At 44.2% G+C, this 12842-nt stretch overlaps 1 protein-coding gene across 1 annotated transcript; it reads left to right on the forward strand.

Moving 5' to 3' along the window:
• The first annotated feature begins 872 nt into the window (after positions 1–872).
• Positions 873–12567, forward strand: ZXDC (ZXD family zinc finger C). The gene is made up of 10 exons (XM_071550464.1): positions 873–1932; positions 2358–2510; positions 3449–3527; positions 3652–3782; positions 4395–4565; positions 5139–5821; positions 6510–6594; positions 8400–8572; positions 9407–9508; positions 10343–12567. Exons 1-10 carry the CDS (start codon positions 891–893, stop codon positions 10427–10429), a joined length of 2706 nt encoding a protein of 901 aa, XP_071406565.1. The 5' UTR covers positions 873–890; the 3' UTR covers positions 10430–12567.
• The last annotated feature ends 275 nt before the right edge of the window (positions 12568–12842 follow it).

The following is a 12842-nucleotide window of genomic DNA, read 5'->3' on the forward strand; positions in this document are numbered from 1 at the left end:
GGTGAACATTTTACCAAAGAAAGCTGTGCCCAAGAATGAAATAAAATTATGCACTAGCTGAATTTGTAGGTGTGGGTGGTTTTTTTTGTTTGGTTGGGGTTTGTTGTTTGTGGTTTTGTTTTGGGGGGTTTTTTAGGTTTTTTTTGTTTGTTTGTTTTTTTGTTTGTTTTGTTGTTTTTTTTTTCATATGGGCTCCTCAGGTCAAGAAAGACAAAGAGCTACTGGAGAGGGTCCGGGGGAGGTCACAATGATTAGGGGTTTGGAGCATCTTTCTTATGGGGAGAGACTGAGCGAGCTGGCCATGTTTAGTCTAGAGAAAGCAAGACTGAGAGGGGATGTTATTAATCCTCATAAATAACTTGAAGGTAGGCACGAAGAGGATGTGCCAGGCTCTTTTCAGTGGTGCCCAGCGACAGGAGGGGGAACAATGGCCATGAACTAAAAAAAGGTTTCACCTCAACATGAGGAAGTTCTTTCCACTGAAGGTGGCAGGGCATTGGAACAGCTGTCCAGAGAGATCGTGGAATCTCCCTCTCTGTAGGCATTCCAAACCCACCTGGACACGTTTCTGTGTCACCTGCTCCAGGTGACCTTGGGGCTTGGACTGGATGATCTCCAGATGTCCCTTCCAACCCTAACAATTCTGTGACTCTTCCTGGCTGTTAACAGGAATAGACATCAGAATATCCCCCAGAACCCGAGACGATTCCAGCCATGCCCGACCCCCTCCCCAGGTTGGCCGCGCCCCGTCCGTGGCTCCGCGCTCCGGGTTTCCCGGGCGCCTCCTGCGCCGCGCCCGCTCCGCGGCTCCGCGCTCCGGGTTTTGGCGGCGGCCCTGCCGGCCCCGCCCCGCGGCTCCGGTTTCAGGCGCCGCTACAGGGACCCCCAAGATGGAAACGCAGGGGCTGCGGCCCGCGGAGGCGGCCCGGGCCCGGCCCGCCGCGCAACATGGCGGCCCCGCCGCGCCGCCGCCGCCGCCTCCCGGCTGGGACCCGCCGCCCGCCGCCGCCCCGCCCTCCCCCGCCAGCAGCGCCATCGCGCCGGGCCTCTACTTGAGCTTCCCGGTGCTGCTGGTGGAGGACAAGCCGGAGCCTGGCGCCAGCCCGGCGCCCAGCGCGCCGCCGGCGGGGCCCGCACCCGACAGCGACGGGCTCCTGCTCGTATTCAACGTGGTGCGCGGCGCGGGCGGCGGCGAAGCGGGGCGAGCCCAGCCCGGCCCGCCGCCCGCTGAGCAGCCCGAGGAGGCCCCCGACTCGGCGCCACCGCCACCGCCGCCTCCTCCTCCTCCTCCTCCTCCCCCGCCGCCAGCAGCGCTGCCCCCCGCGGGCGGCGATGGCGGCGCGGCGGAGGATGGCGCCTTCTCGGGGACCATCACCATCAACAACCAGAGCCTGCTCGTGCGCATCGAGAACGGGGTGCTGACGCTGGGCCCTGGCGCCGAGCAGCCCGCCGGGGACGCGCCGCCCGCCGCGCACAGCCCCGCAGAGCCCCCGGGTGGGCCGCGGCCGCGCTCGCCGCCCGCCTTCCCGTGCCCGGAGCCGCGCTGCGGGGAGGCCTTTCCCCGCAAGCAGCAGCTGCGGCTGCACCGGCTCTCGGCGCACGGCGGCGGGGGTGAGTATGGCCGGGGCGGGACGGCGCGGCCCTTCGGCTGCCCCGTGCCGGGCTGTGCCTGGTCCTTCGCCACTGCCTACAAGCTGCGGCGGCACCTGCACTCGCACGACAAGCTGCGGCCCTTCGCCTGCGCCGCGCCGGGCTGCGCCAAGCGCTTCACCACCGTGTACAACCTGCGGGCGCACAGCCGCGCCCACGAGCAGGAGGCGGCGCAGAAGTGCGAGGCGTGCGGGCAGCGCTTCCCCAGCGCCGCCCGCCTCGCCGCCCACCGCCGCCGCAGCCACCTGGAGCCCGAGCGGCCCTACCGCTGCGACTTCCCCGGTAAGCCGCCTCTGGGCGCGGGCTGCCTTCCCCACCCCTTCCGAAAAAAATGGGGTCCCTGCTCGCTTCTCCTCCCCGCTGCCCCTCTTTCCCCGCCCCAAGCCGCCTCAGTTATGGAGGAGTTCGTGGGTGCTGCTCCTTTGCTGCCGTGGCTTTGTGCTGGTGCGTTGAAACACGGCAAGATACAGCACCAGTATTCAATGGTGCACCTTAACCCGGACTGTGCCTGTTTTGATTGCCCACCTTAAATAAACAGGTGTATTCCCCGGGAGTAACTTGGTTTAGGATTGCACCATTTGGGTTTTTTTTTCCCGATGTAGCCTCCTGGGAAAAGGCTCGTGAAGGTGCCTCGTTAAGAGCTGGAATGGAGTAAAGAGTGTAGCTTTCCTGATTGAGTTTTATTGGTCTTTCCCTTCTCTCTCCAGGTTGTGAGAGAACGTTTATCACAGTGAGTGCGTTATTCTCCCATAATCGAGCCCACTTCAGAGAGCAAGAGCAGTTCACCTGCTCATTCCCTGGCTGTAACAAGCAGTATGACAAAGCCTGCCGACTGAAAATCCACATGAGGAGTCACACAGGTATTCACAGGGATGACTTGTACCTGGGGAAGTACATGGAAGAGAATATGTGGAGCATGGACTTCAGTTTGCTGGAAAAACTGAAAGTCATGACGAGGAAGGGTGACATGAATTATTTGGAGTCAGTGAAATCATTTGATTCTTGGTCTTCTGGGCAGGCTAGGAGCCCACTGAATTAACTGGCCACATACAGATTAGTTGTGGACATGCAAAGCTGTAGCTTTTGTCACTGTGCACTCTGTCCAGAAAAACTATCCCAGCTCTACTCCCAAGTTCACAGACATTCAAAACGGTGTATAAACTCTAATATTGGACAAAACAAACATCTGGAAAACACTCAGACAATGTGAAACATGTGCCAAGGTTTGGAACTGCGAGAAGATAAATTTCAACTCAAGCAAGCACTCCTGACTTGGAAGGACCACTTCTAAACTGAAATACAACCTTCTCATCTTTTAAAGACACTTGTGTATGCTCTCTACTGTCCTTTGTTTTCCTGGTTTCATGGCTTTACAGTGTTGAGTTTGGGGTTTTTTTGTGTTTCCTAAGTGTCACTTTTGTTAAAGTTCATAGATGTGATGAAAACCAACTTCACATACTTCACTGTATTGTAACCAAGATACAGTCACAGGTCATGAAAACAGGAAAAAACATTTCTGTTTTGAATAATGCTCTTATTTATTGGTTATTAAAGCCTTGAAGATAGATTAGTATGAGGTGGATTGATAAATTTCTGTGATCCTTGATGCACAGGGAGTGGTGCAATAGCTTGGGGGCTGAGATTGTACAGGGATGAAGGGGCATGACAGTACTCTGCAGTGCATTGCAGGTGAGAGTGCTTGAATTGTTCTGAAATAATTCAATGTAAGCAGGTTTTGATGCTTTATTGTAGCAGTGTGTATTTTCATATTCATTAATTTAACCTTTCTTTGCTCAAGGTGAAAGACCTTTTATATGCGACTTTGAAGGCTGTGGCTGGTCTTTCACCAGTATGTCCAAGCTTCTGAGACATAAAAGGTAAAGGAAGCCTTTTCTGATTATGCTGTCCTAAGCCACTGCCTGTGTGTCTGTTTACTTTTTTTTTCCAGTACCTAAGCAGTAGTGAATTTAATCATGCCGGTGGCAATTTCCTTCCTTGTAGGAAACACGAAGATGACAGGAGGTTCATGTGCCCAGTAGAAGGCTGTGGCAAGTCCTTCACAAGAGCAGAACACTTGAAAGGCCACAGTATAACTCACCTTGGTACAAAACCATTTGAGTGTCCAGTAGAAGGTATTGCTCCACTTTTGTATGTTCACTGGTAACAAGTGTGTATTTTTGCCTCAAGTCTGTGTGTGTCTTCCCCAAATACGAGCTTGGTAGAGGACTGGAACAATTTAAAGGTAGTCTTCTAACCGCGTTTTAAGAGGTAAAACTGAAGAGAAGACTTTGCATCCGAACAAGTGATCGTTCCCAAGTTATGGATTACAGAGAAAACTCTGGTTCATGCTCTAGGTTGACTACCTCCATCACTTCAGCAGGACTCCAGGAACAAAGATTTTTGGGTCTGATCTGTAATATTCTGCTTTATAAAGTAAAGCAGCTCTGCTTGGTAACTGTTTCTCCTTTTAATGGTCTTGCCAGCAGTTGTAATGATGCTGTAGTGTGAAAAAATTGTGCTTTAGACTGAGTGACTTCAGGGTTTTTTGTTAACAGAAACATGTTGTTGAACTGTCCTACCCATTGAGATGTTGAATTTCTTCTGGTTCCTCTTGAGTGTATGCACAGGCACTGCAAAATAGCAAGTGGAGTTCTGTAGAGTTAATTGTGATTTGTTAAGAAGCTAAATATGAATACTAAATTGAAATTAGGTGAAACTTCATAGCATTGTATATCTTCTTGCAGGCTGTTGTGCAAAATTTTCAGCACGAAGTAGTTTGTATATTCACTCCAAAAAGCATCTTCAGGATGTGGACTCGTTAAAGACTCGGTGCCCTGTTTCCAGCTGTAATAAACTGCTCACTTCCAAACACAGTATGAAAACACACATGGTCAAACAGCATAACTTCAGCCCAGGTAAAGTGTTTGTTTCAGGCTATTGGAGGGTGCAGTGGAAAAATTAAATGTTTTATTAAGGAAGATGTATACTTGCTGATGTTGAAATCTGAGTCCCATTGATAGGAATTACAGAATCTTCAGTGAGACTGGAGTTGATTTCTCCCTTCCCTAAAATTTTCAGTGGGATCTCTAAATATCAGAAAGTGATATTTGAGCTTTGCCTGTGTGAAACTGTGAGAAACTGCAGCAACTTGAATGAAGTAGAACTTCTCCATGCCATCTGGAAAACAGGAGCAAGATTTGAAAGAAGTTCTCTTTTCACCCCTTTTCCTGCTCCTATACAGCCTGATGTAGCTTTGATTGTCTTAGTGTTATTTTTTGGCAAGTGCTTTTGTAACTGAAACTTATCAGTAAAGGAGTGAATTTATTTCATTAAGCTACTTTTCCTTAAATCTGCTTTCATGGAAGTTGGGAAGTGTTTTAGTAGGCTGAGAATACAGAATTTTAACCTTCCTCCTGTCATCATTTGTATTTTTCCTTCCCGTTGTCTGATTGAAAGGTATCTCTTATAACCAAGCCTTTTTCTTCCAGATCTCCTAACTCAGCTCGAAGCAACCAACTCTCTCACACCCAGCAGTGAACTCACCAGTCCAGGGCAGAGTGATCTCAGCAACGTAGACCTTGTATCCCTGTTCTCCAGTGTGTCTAGTAACAATTCTGGAATTGCAACAGACATGGCGCTGGTGAACTCTGGAATTGTCACAATTGATGTTGCTTCAGTGGGCTCGATGCTGGGGGGAAACCTGCCTGTCAGTAACAATTCCTTAAGCCAGGCAGTTGATCCCTTGATCCTGGTGGCGAGCAGTGACATGCCGCAGAGCCTGGACAGTTCTCTCCTGCTGGGAACCAGTGCAGTTCTACAGCAAAGCACTTTAAATTTGGATGATGTACAGACTGTCAATGCCGAAGCCTTGGGTTCGCTAGCATCCCTGTCAGTGAGGAATTCCAGTCAGGATGTGCACAGTTTGACATCCAGCAATAATTTAACAATCGACACAGCCACTTTGACTCCTTCCAGTAGCCTTGGCGGTACCAACGTGCCTGAGTTACTAACGCCAGTTAAAGCTGAACGGAATTTGGTTCCGTGCTCAGATGTTGTTGGTCAACAAGAGGGCAGCAAAGTTGTGACACAGTTTGTCTTCTCCAACCCTCCGGGGAGCTACAGCGCACAGAAGGAGATGGATCTTGGGGCAGTGACTGGCAGCTCATTTTTGGTATGGAGTAACTGTATTCACTTTACCCCCCAGGTGACTGAGAGAGCCTGACTTTGGGAATATCCCTTGCTATTTCTAGGGAAACCTTTCTCTCAGATTTTTTAGATCATGGGTTTTGGCTCTTTTTTGATGAAGGATATGGAATGTTGCGTTGTAGTAGTGTGTTGTCTCAAGTAGATTTGGTGTGGTGATAAGTTCTCTTAAGAAATACTGGAATTCTGGTGTGGACAGTTAAGGAAGAACCATTCAAAATAAGCAGCCATCCATGTGGAATGGAATTTGCAGGTATACCCAAGAATATGTTACATATCTTATGCCTTTCATTCCAGGGAGAGATTTGGGCTGTAACAGTAACTGCAATGTTTTAATCTCAGTCCTGGTTCCTCATTTAAATACACTTCCCTTTCTGTTTCACTGTGTTGCTGCAGAGTGTTTACATTATAAAGTAAATGTTTACACTGTTACAATCTGAACATTTGTAATTGCGGACCTAACTTTTTGTGTCGAACTCCAAACACTGAATTTATTGAAAAAACCCAGGGAATTTATTGAAACTCTAATCAGAAGATCATGGGAAACTAGATAGAAGATAATTGTATCCGAGAACTCATTAATCTGTATTCATTGTCTTGCTCTATTCTTGATTCAAAAAACTTTGCATCTCTGGGCTTTTTTTTTTTCTTCCTAGGAGAGCAGTGGGTCTGCAAGAACAGACTACAGAGCCATTCAGCTAGCCAAGAAAAAGAAACAAAAAGGGAGTGGCAGCAGCACAGGTGAGAAACCATGAATTTTGTTTTATTTACTAAATTAGGGTATTTTCTTATTTAGGAATTTTGGCATTGTAATGGGAGCAGGTTTCTGAGTAACGTTCTTAACTGTCCCATCCCATTTATTACTAGTTAAAATAATTATGCATGTGGTATACCATCTGTTACTCAGGATAATCACATTCTGTGGAATATCAAATTCACAGTAAGTTTACAAAGAAAGCTGCACCATATGTTTCGTGGTTGTTAACAAGATACTAGCTCTCCATCTCTTCATCTGCTTTTTATTAAAACAAACGCCCTAAAATTAGTGTCACTTTGCTTTCTGTTGTTTATGCTTTTGATATGTTTTAGGGGTTTCACTCAGTACAGACAATAAAAACAGCTGGTATTTTGCTTTTGTGTCTCTCTTGGTAACAGTGTGTGTACAGTGTTAAGGAATTTATTTCTCAATTATCTAGAACTAGTCAAACCTGTCTTAGCTTTTAATCTTGTAGTGAGTACTTGTGCAGGGTGTGGTTTTAGGTCATGTTTCCAGATGTGTCCTCTTCCTCTTAAACTGTAGTTTGATTCAAAGCCATCTGATGTGAATTATACAGCACTCCTATGTCAGGTCAAACATGCCCCATGGTTCACTAGACTTGCACGAGTTCAGATATTTGAGTTGTGTCTACCTTTGGGGCTGGGGTGGAGTATCATATGCTTATGATATGAATACCATATATGTAGAGTGAGTTTAGCTCCACCTTGCTGTCTCTTAGACCTTTCTCCTCTGAAAATCAAGGCAGTAATTTTTGAGGTGAGTTGAGACTAGTTCTGATTTGAGAACTGTTGTGTTTGTGTATTTGTAAAATGCATACCTGTGTAAATTCTGTCTGGTTCAGTGAATCATCACATAGAAGGAAGGATAAGTGCATCACGAAGTCAGTTCTAAGTGTCCTTGTATTATCAAACATGTACCTGTATCATCAAATGTGTTTTTTCAACATTGGTTTGAAAAAAGTCATTGCATTTTGCATGACTCCTAAAATGACCTAAGAAAATTCCTGTTCCTACTCAGTACTCCCAGTCCACTTTTCAGCAGCTGTTGCCTTAATGCTACTCTGTGCTTCTCAAAGTGGTCTACAGAGTCTTGTATTTCTAACTGGTTTAACTGAGTTCAGTGAATGCTATGGAGGGAAGCTCAGTGTTTAAAAAGAAGTTATCCAAGCCCTTCATTTACTATAGATTAAAAAAACTTCAAAAAACCTGAAGAGCTGACACAGCTGTATCCTTGCTTTTGTTTTGATTAGGTTTTTGGTTTTCAGCTTGTGATACAGCAGCTGGTTCATCTTGTTTTAAACTGAAAGAAGCTTAAGGTTGTGATAGTTGTGTAGCCCGTTCTGCTCAACAGTCCTTGAAATCTTTCTGGAAATAGATGAACTTCACTCTGCTCTTTGTACAGTTTAGAAAAATGATGTGCATGATTTCTCAGAAAATGAGTTGCAAAATTATAAATAGAAAATGCAGTCCTACTTTCTAATTATTGTCTATAACTACACGACTAGGCTGGTATTTCTATGCTACCACAGGGGTGAGCCCTAAGCTTAGCAGTTTGTGATGTGATTTTAATGGTGTTCATGAATAAAGTTGCACAGTCAGCAGCTGGAGTTCACCAGCTTTTAGCTGTTGTCAGATGGTGCTTAATGATATTGCACTGTTGCAGTCATTTGCTGTGTAGTGTAAATAGCTACATAAAATAGAAAAATACTAGCAGGAAACTTTGGCAAATTGTTTCTGGTAATCTAAATATTGAAATTGCTCTCTTTTAGGTGCATCTGGCTCTGGTCAGAGGAAAAACAAGGGTGGTAAAGTGAGCCCTACCAATTTTTCATCATCCACTCCTGGCAGTCGACTGGGTGGCAACATAGTCCTGCCAAATGGAGGGCTGACAATAAGGGACCCTGCCACTGGAGCCCAGTATGTGCAAATTCAGCTTCTTCAGGTAAAAGCTGAGGAGTGAAAACATGCTCATCTTCTCTGTTACCCAAACTGGCACATTTGTGGAAGAATTCGATGATTTGTGAACCCGGGTACTATTGTGCCTGGATGGAATCTTGAGCTCTGCAGTATTCTTGCATTATTCCATTTCTCATTTATTGAAATATTTATACTTATAAGTATAAATGTTAACTATACTAAATATAAATAAATATGAAAATAAGTAAATAAGATTTACTTGAAAACATTCCTGCAAAAAGAAGTTTCAGCCTAAACTTATTTTCCTAAACTGTTGAAATAAGACTTGAAAAAAACCCAAAACAACCTAGTAACTGGTGAGAACTGATTAGTGGAGCATGAACAGTAGTATGTTTTTGGCCAGGTTTATATCTGTATAGTATCCAGAGAGAGAGGGTAAGTTCCTTCTGTTTTACTCCTAACAGCTGTGGTATGGAGAAAGCTCCTAATTTTCTGAGGGTTTGTAGCATAACAAACTTGAAAGTTTGTAACTTCTGTGTTACGGATCAGCTTCACAAGAACATGGTGAAACTTGTTGCATATCTCTTGAGTGTTGCCTTTGTTGGAAGATGAACCATTCCTTCCTTTTCAGATCTTGCCTGTGTTCTGAGTTGGTGAGGACAGGAGAAGAGGTTGTACACTGGGCTAGGCTGAGATTGAAGTGGTAGTTAGCTTTGTGCATCTTTGTGGACCTAGGCCTTGCTAGTTCAGTGCAGTGGTTTTAGCACATTTTGTAAGATTGTGAGGCAGAGTGAAATTTCTCCTGTTGTGCTGAGATGCTTGGGAGCTGTGTAATTTCTTCATGTTTCTGTGTTCACAGGATGATTCCGCAGGAGAGGGAGACTTGCCCTTTCAACTGAGCTCCCAGTCCTCCTCCTCACATTCTCAGCTTACAGTGGATTTACCTGTTCACATACTTCAGGTACAGCACATCAGACTTGAGTTTTATTGCCTTGCTTGAAAGTGAAGACTGTGAACAAACACACTGTGAAATTTACTGTGAATGCTCTTGTGTTCTGCCTAATGAAAATACCTTATTTTCCACTGGGACATTCACTCACAAAAAGTAGTAAGCAGAGAGCTGAACTGCACGATTTATCTTTTGTCTGCTACTGACCTTTGACACATCATAGGTGGTTGTTTTTCTTCTTCTGTTACTGAGTAATGGTAACTAAATGTTACTCATTTATTCTGAAGTGCCACATTGTTGTTCTGATCCTGCAGATATTAGGTGGGTCAAGAAAGGGGTTCAGAATTGGAATGTAACAGGCTACAGGTAGGGTGGGAAATAAAATCTTGAGCCTAGATTTCAGAGTGGTGATGGTATGGGAAGGGTAGTTAGGTTAAAAAGCCTGCTTGGGGCCCTCAGTTTTGATAAACTCTGCCATCAGCTATTCTTGCCAAGTGGGCTTCTCCTGGGTAGCAAATAAAACTTTTATTTAGGAGGGGCACCTTACTGTGATAAACCTAGAAATACAAAAAGAGGAGGGGTTTTGGCCATGGTAGAGAGTTAATAGAGGGGAAAAAAGTAGTCAGTGATTTATAAATTTATCTCTAAGAGTAATGCTTATCTGAAGTGTTCCATAGAAAAACTGTGGCAACAGTGGTTGGGTGGATCCCCAAAATAGGAGGATTTCGGGTTTCCTCTGAATCATTCAAAGCATTTCTCTAGTGTTGGGTAATCTTGCTGATAAGCACTAGAAGCATCTAGAGGTGAAAGTACTGAACTCTTCCTGCTGTCTGTTTGCTTTAACAGGAGCCACACAATTCCACTGAAGATGATGCAGGTTCTGATAACTCTCAGTTCACTGGAAGCACAATAAACTTACAGGATCTGGAATGACCATTATTAAGAACAGTTACTTGAAAACAAATTGGGCAATCATGACAGAGTGAGGTAACGGTGTGGGTCTTTTTCCAAGGAAAACATGAAAAGTTGGAGAACTGAAACATGATTGCACTCTTTGTGATTTGCTAAAGACAGTTGCAGCTGAAAGATTTTCTTAAAAAATGTAAATCCCACTTGATGTGCCTGTGTAAGATACCCTGTCTGCCTGGTGGTCGGGGAGGCTGAGGCAGACTGCTGTACAGTGTTGTTTCAGGGAGAAGTACTGTATTACACTTCAAACTGAGGTAATAATTACTGTTTTCACAGGAAACCAAGTATTCTACAGCTAAAAAGTGCAAATTTGTAATCCTGCCTATGACAGTTAAAAATTTCTTTCCATTGGTCTCCTTTTGGAGCCAGTGGAATAGAGGAATTAAGAACTAAAATTTGCAAATGTTTTCCACATAGAAAAGAATAATTGTTTTGGCCCGTGTTTTGGCAAAAAAAAAAAAAGAAATAAAGCGTTCCATGTAACAAAATTAATGTTCTATGCCATGAAAATGAGATGCTCTAAAATCTTTGTTTTAGAAAGCTAGATTCTAAATGTTAACTTAGCTGTGAATCAGTTTGTAGCTCATGTTGAGTTTCTCCCTTTCCTTGTTCCCGCATCCCAAATACGTTGCTGATTCTTCCAGCAAAACTTGAAAAAGAAAACTGCAATAGAACTGTACTCACTGTAAGTGATTAGCTAAGAGTCCAACAGCATCTGAGAGAGGTTTGTTTTTATCTTTGTGTTCCCTTTTTTGGGAGGAATGTTGGCTGTCATGTAAAGTTAAGCACCTTGATTTTTATCTCATCTATAAACAGCTGCCAAGTTACCTGTAAACTGGCCACTACTTTTTTTATTTTGTGTTGCTTGTTGTCTTTGGTTTTTTAGTTGAACACTGTTAACACATGTTCTTTATTGCTATCCCAGAGTGTCACATGCACGTGGACCTTAGCCTGGTTTACAGAATATGTAGTTGTCACAATATTTTGTGAGAGGGAAAGAATTGTTACCCAGGGAGATTTGTCCCTCTGGAAAACTGCAGTTTCTCTTGGGGCTGGGGAGAGAGGTTGTATGTACTCTACTTATCTGGATTGCGGACACCTAAATAAGTATAGGGTTGTATAGGGAATAAAACCACCTCTGGTTACATTTTAAGGTAGTAATTTAAATGTTTCTTATGGTGATGTTCTGAATGCCTATAAAAGTATGTATAAGAGTTGCTAAAAGGCTGTATGTACTGGGGTTTTTTTATTCTCAGTGAGGTGTGTGTATGCACGTATGTGGGTTTTGTTGTTTTTTTTTTTTACAAAATAAGATATGTCACGGAGGAGAACGTTGTGGTCTTTCTAATCTTGCACATATTTATTTATTTTACAGTTATACTGATGTTAAATTCACATGAGGTCGTTCAGAAATGCTTTTACTTCCTGTGCCTTTTGAACTATGTATGTGTCCATATAAATGCTTTTTTTTTTGATTGAGGACTTCAGGAGGAAAAAAAGCATACAGGAGGTTACATGAACTTCAGCTCCTGATTTGTAGGCAGTATTATATCCTCTGGTTGAACCAGTTTTATTTTTCTATCTTTAGCCTAACTGAGCACTGAGGTCTCTCTGTTCCTCTCACTCTGAGTTTACAGCTTGTGTCTTAACCCTCTCAGGCTGGATTTTCAAACAAAACTAATTGGTAGATGAGATCTACCTGGTGGCTCTGACTGCAGCATGGAGTCCACTCCTGAGAGATAGAAAGAATATGAAGGAATTGTGCTTCAGGGACTACTGGGTCTTGCTCTATTGGTCACCATGCTCTCTCCCTGGAACCTGAGACACCTCGAGCTCCAAACACCTGCATTATTCTGTTCTCAAGGACCATACGAGTTCTTAATCTATTAAAATGGCCAAGGAACACTCCAGCTTTTTATGGGACTTGCAACCAAATCTTTCTACTTCTGAAAATGTACCTCACTCAGCTTTGTAAGTGAATGTAAAGTGCTAACCTCTTGGGGCGGAAAATTGGATCACTTAGCTTGGACTCCATTGCTGGCAATGGATACCTGAAGAACTGCTGGTGCAAAAAGGTTAATAAAGCTTTTTTTTTATGGTCAGTTTGTCACTGGGTATTGTTCTTTGCATGTATGCATCTGACATAAAAGTAATTACTCACAGCTTGATTTCTGCAGACCTTGCGTTTTGCCTTCATTTGCATCTCCCCAGTAGTGGGGTGGAGTCTATAATGAAACCCATCCTTTAGATTAAAGCATAGACATCGGTTTTTATAGTCCTTTAACAGGCTGGTGGTGGTCATAAATCTCTGACAGGTGCCTGACTTAGTTGTGCCCTAACTCACTGCTTGTAGGTGTAGTGCTATCGGCATCAAAAA

Source organism: Pithys albifrons, chromosome 3 (genome assembly GCF_047495875.1).
Source record: "Pithys albifrons albifrons isolate INPA30051 chromosome 3, PitAlb_v1, whole genome shotgun sequence".
NCBI lineage: Eukaryota > Metazoa > Chordata > Aves > Passeriformes > Thamnophilidae > Pithys > Pithys albifrons.

Coding starts and splice junctions, on each gene's coding strand:
- ZXDC (XM_071550464.1), top strand. CDS start 891: ATGGAAACGCAGGGGCTGCGGCCCGCGGAGGCGGCCCGGGCCCGGCCC. Junction 3,528..3,651: donor AAGCTTCTGAGACATAAAAG/GTAAAGGAAGCC, acceptor CCTTCCTTGTAG/GAAACACGAAGATGACAGGA. Junction 5,822..6,509: donor TGACTGGCAGCTCATTTTTG/GTATGGAGTAAC, acceptor TTTTCTTCCTAG/GAGAGCAGTGGGTCTGCAAG.